General features: G+C 45.9%; 1 protein-coding gene across 4 annotated transcripts in view; it reads right to left on the reverse strand.

Moving 5' to 3' along the window:
* Positions 1 to 7,511, reverse strand: part of LOC311607877 (quinone oxidoreductase-like protein 2) — a 29,297-nt gene extending 21,786 nt beyond the window's left edge. For all 4 annotated transcript variants that reach the window (XR_014782777.1, XM_084800039.1, XM_084800038.1 and 1 more), the window contains exons 1-5: positions 7,244 to 7,511; positions 4,445 to 4,541; positions 2,445 to 2,503; positions 1,896 to 1,961; positions 1,025 to 1,134 (exon numbers count right to left, since the gene is read on the reverse strand). Coding sequence is in view for 3 of the 4 variants with exons in the window: in XM_084800039.1 (XP_084656165.1) it covers positions 1,025 to 1,134; positions 1,896 to 1,961; positions 2,445 to 2,503; positions 4,445 to 4,541; positions 7,244 to 7,468 (557 nt within the window). In the remaining variant the exon portion in view is untranslated. The remainder of the gene's footprint in view (positions 1 to 1,024; positions 1,135 to 1,895; positions 1,962 to 2,444; positions 2,504 to 4,444; positions 4,542 to 7,243) is intronic.
* Between the last annotated feature and the right edge of the window lie 1,736 nt (positions 7,512 to 9,247).

A 9,247-nucleotide genomic window follows, 5' to 3' on the forward strand; every position in this document is an offset into this window, starting at 1 on the left:
GGTAGATCTCTGTGAGTTCAAGGCCAGCCTAGCCTACAGAGTGAGTTCCAAAACAGCTAGGACTACACAGAGAAACCCTGCCTCAAAAATAAATAAATAAATAAATAAATAAATAAATAAATAAATAAATAAATAAAATAGAATTTGGGACAACCAACCAAGCCTCACAGAAGTACATACCATAAGTATATAGGAAGCCCATAGGAAGTTAGTTTAAATAAACCAACTTCCACCTAGGAATGACAGTCCATGTCTGTGATCCTAGTGCTCAGAAGGCAGAGGATAAAGTTCTTGAGTTTGAAGCTAACTCAGGCAATATAAGTTATGAGTTGTCCCAGACCAGCTTGGGCTACATGGTAAGACCCTGTCTTAGGGCTGGAGAGATGGCTTAGTGGTTAAAAGCGCTGCCTGCTCTTCCAAAGGTCCTGAGTTCAATTCCCAGCAACCACATGGTGGCTCACAACCATCTATAATGTGATCTGATGCCCTCCTCTGGCCTGCAGGTGTACATGCAGACAGAGCACTGTATACATAATCTTAGATAGATAGATAGATAGATAGATAGATAGATAGATAGATAGATACCAAGTCTGTAAATGTGAAGTACTCCTATGAAGTGATCCTAAATTCATATTGCAAGTTGTACCATTCACTCCAAGGCAAAGAGAATGGCCTGTACCTGTGTCCAGTAGCCAAAAAAAACAAAAAACAAAAAACAAACACCTCTCTTTTGCCTTTCCTCAAGTTAACGAGCTGAAGTGAAGCTCAGGGAAAGACAAGAGATAAAAAGAAAGAAGGGAAGGGGGCAGGGAACACTCTTGTTTGTTTGAGGCTTGGTTTTGGCTCACGTAGCTCAGACTGGCATCTGACTCACTGCATAGCTGAAGACAGCCTTGGGATCCTCATCCTCCTGCCTCTCGTCCCAAATGCTAGGCACACAAGTGCACCACCTGGATGGGCTTCCAGCATTTCTAATATCAGAAGAAGGTACCACTTAGCCCACTGCCTCCTACATAGTCCTTACCCAGGCTGGATGCGGGCCCGATGAGCTGCAGCCAAAATAGCGGTGCCATAAGATACGGGCAGGACGGCGGCATCCTGCAGAGAGACGTTTTCTGGAACTCGCCACAGGGTCTATTCGAAGAAATAACAGCAATTGGTGGTAAACTTGGTGGTACCTGGTTACAGAGGCTGCTCAGCAAGCCTTATGGTTTGATGAGGTGAATAATTTGCAATGGGAAGCTCATGTCTATTATCACCTATTAAGGAGTACAGGTCAAGACCAAGCAAGCCAAGGTAGGGTTTAGGACTTGGGTGTGTCAGACTTCAAACCCCTAAGGCTGGCATCAGCTCAAAAAGGAGCCAATTGATGAAGAATAGACTGCAGGTTACTATGCTGTCACCGGTGAACTGTGTCTTATATAAACTTGGATGGGATCCGTATAACATGCCCCACTAGGGGGCACTATTCACATCCTGCTCACCCCATACAGGGCTGGCTGCCCTCGTGGGCTCTGTTCCATAAGCTTCATAGGAAAATAAGCCCATGATATCCAACTCCATGTGCAAAAACCAGTCTTTCAGCCATAACTCACTAAATAGGGTCCAAATGAATGGCCAGCCAGTTGCTTGGGCACTGAAGAAAAAAAGAAAGAAGGAAGGAAAAAAAGAAAGAGAAAAAAAAACCCACTCTGCACAAACTAAACTCTGCGCAAGTGCTATCACACTAACAGAGAAAGAAGTTTAGCATTTAATAGGAACAAAAAAAAAAAAAACAAAACCACCTGTTTGGTTAAGAAACAAAGTAAAATGATACAAATGCAAAAGGAGAATGGTGTGAGGAAGGGAGACGAGGAAAGCGGAAAGGACAAAGCAGAAGGACTGTCTGTGCGTACCTTCTGGTCGGTGATGCACTGCTCGGCCATAGCGCTAAGGCTGCTCACTCCGATCACTCGATCTCCCTGCAGGGAAAAGGCATGGGTTCAAAGGCACAGCCTTGCCCTCCAAAACACACGCCTCTGACCCATAAGACACAGCTCGGCCTTGTATCTATTCAGAGTTCACTTCCAGTTTAAAAGCAGAACGGCAAGTCTCTCAATACTGCTCCCAGGCTGCCAAGCCAATACGAGCACATTTTATACAAGGGATCATTGGTAGGAATGACAGTTCCCGTGACCACTTGCTTTCACTTGCGATTCAAACTTAACAATCCTTTATCCTTTCAGTAACTGAAGACCAAGCATTGTCTTACAGTCACAATGGAGAGTTGAATGAGGCCAGAAACTTCCACCAAGTCTCCTCACCTCCTCATTCAAAATTCATTCTTTCTCTTCTGCCTTGGTCACATCCCAAAGGCCAGGAGAAACAAAACCTTCTGGGCATAAGTGAGATTAGCACATCTTCTCACAGTTACACACACATTCTGGGCTTTTTAACCAGTTTACCTTTTTCACAGTGCTGACATCCGCTCCTGTCTCCAAGACAGCCCCAGAAAACTCCATTCCTAGAACATTTAAAGATTTAGGTTACCAGCCCGGTGGCGGTGGTGCACGCCTTTAATCTCAGCACTTGGGAGGCAGACGCAGGTAGATCTCTGTGAGTTTGAAGCCAGCCTGGACTACAGAGCTAGTTCCAGGTTGGCCAGGGCTACATAGCAAAAAAGCCTGTCTCAAAACAAAAACCCAAGGCCAAAAACCAAAAACCAAGGTTATTTTTGAAGTCCCACATCCTGGAAATGAAATGGAAAAACAAAAACTGATTAACAGGTCACATGGTCTGTTTTTGGGAGCTGTTACATTTTGAATGGCCATCATTTTAACTAAGAGTAAAAGGTGGTCCTCAAAACACAACAGGATGAGTGTAAGCTTTCATGCTTATAACACAAATGGTATAGCTGTCCAACTCTTGACCTAAATCGTTTGAAGTGTATGTAAAAGCACAGAGACTCGCTGGGACCCAGGTACTTTTGAGCCTGGTCACTGGGCCAAGCGCTCCTACACAACCCCAACTGCAATGATCACCAAGTTATATCCATCTGCGGCCATGTCTCCCCTGCTGAACTGTGAGGAGATCCTCCAGGACACGACCTTTGTTTGTCTATTCAGACAGTGTTCAGCTTGACGGGATCGGTCAGTCATCTGCCCTTTCTTCGCCCAAGTCTGAAATCTATGAACGTCATAGCTAGGTATTTCCTACTTCCCCTGCTGGGGAAATAACTTAATTGTGACATCTTCCTCTGGCCTCTGCTTTCAGCAAATACAAACAGAAGGAAATGCTTCCTCGTTTTAAGACACAACCAAAAGCCCCACACGTAACAGCTATGTTGCAATCACACAGTCACTATAATCTATACATTTATCTATATAAAATATGCATGTGCTTTTAACACACTAAACTCTACTTAGAGTTCCTCAAATAAACTTCAAAAGCAAAAATCAGTCGTTGATCCACACATTAAAGATCTAAAAGTAGCCAGGTGGTGGTAGTGCACACCTTTAATCCCAGAACTGGCAGAAGCAGATCTCTGAGTTCGAGGCCAGCCTGGTCTGTAGAGAAACCCTGCCTTGAAAAAGCAAAAAAAAAAAAAAAAAAAAAAAGTCTAAAGCACAATGAAAATCAGACAGTGGGCTGCTAAGACATGTGTAAACCTTTTCCTTCCTCTTCCTCTGTGTGGACCTTCAGGTCTGCGCTGAGGAGGCTACAGGTTGTAGCTGCAAACATGTTGGAGATCCTTCAGTGAAAAAATAAAACCGAGGCAACACTAAGAAGGCAAAGGGATGACTAGGGTTAACAGAAGAGAATTCTGGCGAACACAACAATGTGTAAACAGTTGCCCATTTATTCATTTTAAAGCAGTTAGTGGATGTCCTAGTTAGCTTTGGCTGTCAACTTGACACAGCCCAGAGCTATCTGAGGGAGTCTCGATTAGGAGGTTGCTTCAGTCAGATTTGCCTGTGGTTGTGTCTACGGGGCATTTTCTTGATTGCTAATTGCTGCAGAAGGGTCCAGCCCAATGGGAACGGTACTATCTCCAAGCAGACTGGCCTAGGCAATCAATATAAGAGGGATAGCTGAGCACGTGCATTCCTCCTCGCTTTCTGCTTCAGTTCCTGCTCTGACGGATGTGTAAGCCGAAGAAACCCTTTCCTCCCCAAGCTGACTTTGGTCAGAGTGACTTATCACAGCAACAGAAAGTCTAACTAGATCGCCTAGCGTCATCTATGAACCAGTACAATGCTAAGCTGGGAGTACAGTATTGAGTACAATAGACCTGTGTGGACAGAGGGAGGGGCCTGAGGTAGTGATGGTGACGTATGTAACAGAAACCTCACTGGTCAAGCCTGGCAGAGGGTGGGGAGTAATGTCTAAGATGCACGTGGCTCTGAAAACCCCTCAGGATCCCTCTTTGCCTGAAGTCGTCACTCGGTCGGTCCCCAATACTCACCAGGTGTAAAAGGAAGAGGAGGCTTTTCCTGATACTGACCACGACAGACCAAAATATCAGCAAAGTTAATGCCGCAGAAGTGAATATCAACTCTGACCTGCGAAGGAAACGCAACACAACAAAGCAGAGCAGTGTACAGCCTGGAGACAATGTTCGTTCAATAATCATTCATTCGCAAAGGGGCCAGCCATATGCTAGACGATGAACAATGAGCCAGAGTAATATCATAAGGCAACACGGACCGAGTTCTGCCTTTGTGAAACTAAAAGTGTCGTTGAGGAGGCACCTGCTAAATAATAATGAAGCCATATGTGGTTTTGTTGTTGGGTCAGAATCTCACCGTGTAGCCCAGGCTGGCCTCAAACTTGAAATCTTCCCTCCTGGGCTCCCAGAATTATAAACCTGAACCACCATGCCTGGCTCGTACGTATTAAATTATAACTCACCATAAAGTATTAAATATGGGAGAAAGCACATAACTGAGGGTATATGACCCCTTGAAGAATGCCAAGACAAACTAGGACAGTGACCCTTGTGCCAACAGAACAGGAGTTAGTTACTCCAACTAGGAGGTGAAAGTTTGGCACAGATTAAAGCCCTGGCCTGTGCAAATGCCCTACACTCAGGACAAAAGAAAAGCCAGTGAGCCTGGAACAAGAAGAAGAGGAGTCAAGGGAGTGAGAGTGAGAGCACCACAGTACACCAAGGCATGAACTGAGGCCCCGTGTCTTCACACTAGGATCCACAGAAAGCCACTATGCAGGGGCGGAGCTAAGCACAGGCAACTCTGGTGAAAGTGAGAGCACCACAGTACACCAAGGTATGAACTGAGACCTGCACCTTCACACTAGCAGCCACAGAATGCCACTACTTAGGAGGCAGAGCTAAGCACCGGCAACTCTGGTCTAAACTTGAGAAGCTGAAATCCAGGAGGACAGCCCAGATCCGTGTCTTCTAGGCTCTTGGCAAAGCCATCAGTGAGGCAGAACTGTAACTACACGGCCAGTAGTTGCTCTAGACCAGTGGTCCTCAACCTTCCTAATGCTGCAACCCTGTAATACAGCTCCTCCCCCTTCAACCATAAAAGCAATTCATTGTTACTTCATAACCATCATCTTGCTAGTGTTATGAATTATATAATGTAAACATCTGATTGGCAGGATATCTGATATGGGACCCCGTGAAAGGATCAATTGACCCCCAAAGGGACCTAATACTCTAGACTTTTTGAGGAGACAGTGAGTCTCAAAAAGTGGTTGGTCCTGGACCATCCCAGGCATCACCATCATCATCACTACCATCGAGGAATTTGTTAGAAATTCACACTTGACCAGGTGTGGAGGCATGTGCCTTCAATGACATCACTGAGAAGACAAGAGATAGGCAGAACTCTGAGTTACAGGCCAGCCAGGAATACATAGTAAGACTCTGTCTTAGAAGAAAAAAAAAATTAAGAAATTCAAACTTTCAGGCCACACCCGGTGCTGAGTCATGCACAGGAAGACAAGGCCGGGCAGTCTGTCTGAGCAGGCCCAGATGACTGTGGTGCTCATTCAAGAACACATCCCAACAAGGGTTGGGATCCCAAAAGATGCCAGTTGGAACACTAAATCAACGATATATACCTGTTTAAGTTTAATATAGAGGTGGCAGGTTGGTTAGAAGCCATGCTTTTTATCTACAAAAAGGCTTCATTTCTCAATTTGTTAAGCATGTGTCACATGCCAAGGCCCATTCCAACCTGCAGGGATTCAGTGATGAATAAAAATAACATAAACGCAGCCCTCACGAGGTAACCCGGTGCAATACAAATAGCACCCTCAGCCTCCGGAAATTGGAGCAGTTAACTGACAGCGCCCACATATCCTCAAGCCACTCCATCTTGATTTAAGAACAACTCAGCCAAGAGTGGTGAGGCGTTTCTGCACTCCAGAAGCTGTGGCAAGGAGATCATAAGTTCAAGACCACCCTGGACTACATGGTGTCTTGAAAAACAAACAAAAAAAAGAAAGAAAATAAAGCAGTGATTTCCCAGAAACGAGTGACTCAAGATGAGCTCCCGACACATGAATCTGGAGAAGCAGCAGAGGCTGCCATCACACGCTCTTCCAATAGTCCGTTTTAGCCACCGGCTCCGTTTTGGTGACCTCGAGGGCTCTGGCTGCATTTCTGTCTCTCATCAGTGATCCCTAACGTGAAGACACTCTGGCTACTCCACCCTCTTTCACGTTCTTATTCTGCCCTACACATTTGTCACATACTGTCACCAGAGTGATCAACAGGCAAAAAGCCAAGGTGACTTTCGTATTTGCAGACAGGAGTGACAACAGAAAAATAATCCAATCCCGAATTACTGCAGGACATCAGAGGGGCCCAGACACATCTTCTTTCTAGATAGATTGGGACAAGGGGCAAGGGTTTGGGGGAGAGGGTCCGGCAGATACTGAGACTGAAGGGGGGTTGGGGCGCTAAGCAAAGGATAAGGGTCCTTTTATCTGCATTGTTATGTAAAGCTGTGTGTAAATCAGATGCAGTTTCTAAGGCAACGACTCTGGAGCTACCTAATGAGGCCTATACATGAATTTTGAGGGACCGCTTCCTTGACACATCTGGCCTTTCTGTGAACCCTGAGAGGGCTTGACCTTCCAGGCCGGAGTAGGTGAGCGCCAGCCTCCCGGCAGCTCCCTAGGTTTGGCAACTAGGATCTTGACTGTAGGAGGAAGCCAAGGAATGCGTGGCTGAGGAAGGCAGTTTAGATCCATACGTGGAGGCATCCCGGGGTCAGGCCTGTCACCCTACCTCCTGTGGCCCCACAGGGCGGGGAGCCACTTCTTCAATGGCCAGGGGCTGCTTCAACTCCTTGCAGAGGGCGGCGCGGTAATGCCGGCATTGGCCCTGCCCAGCTTGCCTGCTAGGAAGAAAAAGGGGCCCGTGCTGGAAGTGGGGGGATCTCAGGGAAGAGTGGGGCTTGCACGTGCAGAGCCATGCCGGAGGGAGGCACCGTACACACAGCCGAGCCGCCATGGCCAGCAGAAAGTCGCGAGGGGTGTGGCCAGCGGGTGGCAGGAAGAGCCCGCGGGGAGAGCGGAAAGGCGTCGGAGGACACGCCCCTCACCTACCCAGCCACCCGAAGGGCGGGCGAAGCTCAGTCTGTCCTCACCCGGAGACTGTCTGCCCCACCCTGCTTCTAGGGCAAGACCAGGTTGTACTGCCCCTGACCCCGTCCTCGGTTCTGGAAAGCAAAAAGGAAGTATGAGAAAAATGATTCGATTAGCCCAGATTAAGACAGAATCTTTTGAGACAAGGCCTTACTTTGTAGCCTTCCGCTGACCTGGAACTCGCTGTGTTCACCAGGCTGGCTTAGAACATGTGATCTTCCTGCCTCTGTTTCCTGAGTGCTGGGACCCTACTCCCAAAAAAACTGTTAAATGTGTATTTGGCAACGTTTCAGTAGTATTCTGGGGTTCTTTGTAAGAAAGAAATCCTAAGTGCATAGGTGAATCCTTTGACGTCTGTATTTGAACACCTTGCTAGTATTCTTGATACTAATTTTCTCACACAGGATTAATTATGAAAAAACTAAACTGTTACTAATGGTCTGGTGTTAACTGATCCTAAGAAAATCCAAAGAGAATTCCCAATTAAAGACAAGCCAGCTGGGCACACGCCTGTAATCCCAGGACCCAGGAGACATAGGCAAGACAATTGAATGTCCAAGTCAGCCAGAGCTACAAGAGGGACCCAGTCTCAGACAAAAATAAAAAGAAATTAACATGGTTACAAACGCCTTTAATCCCATCACTCAGAAGGCAGAAGTAGATGAGTCTCTGTAAATTTGAGGCCAGCTGGATCTGTATAGCTACTTCCTGGCTACCCAGGGCTACATAGAGAAACACTGTCTTAAAATATTAGTTAAGGAAAACTATAAAGTCAGGCCAAAACTTAATGGTTTTCATGTTCCAAAGGCCTACCTATATTAGGTTTAACACTTAGTAACCCCTAAGTGCATAGGTACATAGCAGTGTTTTCTATATGAAATATATATAATTGGTTAGGAGCTGGAAAAATGGCTGAGTGAGTAAGGGTGCTTGCTACCAAGCCTGACAAGCTGAATTCAATCTCCAGAATCCGGATGGTTAAAAGAGAGAACCTACTCCCCAAAATTGTCTTCTGACCTCCAAATGTACCTAATCACACACACACACACACACACACACACACACACACACACACACACACACACTATGTATATATGTGTATATATATACACACATACACACACACACACACACACACATATATGTATATACTGATTAGACCTACTTAAAACAACAAACAAATATACACCAGCAATGTATGAGACACGTGTTATGCTGGGAAGAATGTTCACTGGATAAATAGCATTTAGTGACAGCATGGTGTCTTTAAAAGATATCTGGTCAAAGAGTATAGGTCACAGGTTGAAACCCAGTTCTACCGCCTCTTTGACCGCCTCCTTCATGGTTCTCACCCTCAGTTAACTCCTGAATAAAGAGAAGGCCTTGAGCAGGAACAAACAGCAATTGAACGAAGCGAAACTGTAAAACAAAAAATGAAGGATGCAGTTCTGAGTTCATGATCTAAAGGCTTTGATAGTTGAGGAACCCAAGAACAAATAACCACGCGAGGCGGACAGTAGAGGACGCTGTCATAATAGCACCCACTGGGAAATTTTAGCTCAGTATGCACACAACAGAAGGAAAACAAGGTCTGGAGTGGGAGGTTTTTAAAAACCTGCCTTTCCAGTGAGACAGACACAGAAGC

Source organism: Acomys minous (assembly GCF_964271855.1).
Source record: "Acomys minous genome assembly, chromosome: 1".
Classification (NCBI taxonomy): Eukaryota; Metazoa; Chordata; class Mammalia; order Rodentia; family Muridae; genus Acomys; species Acomys minous.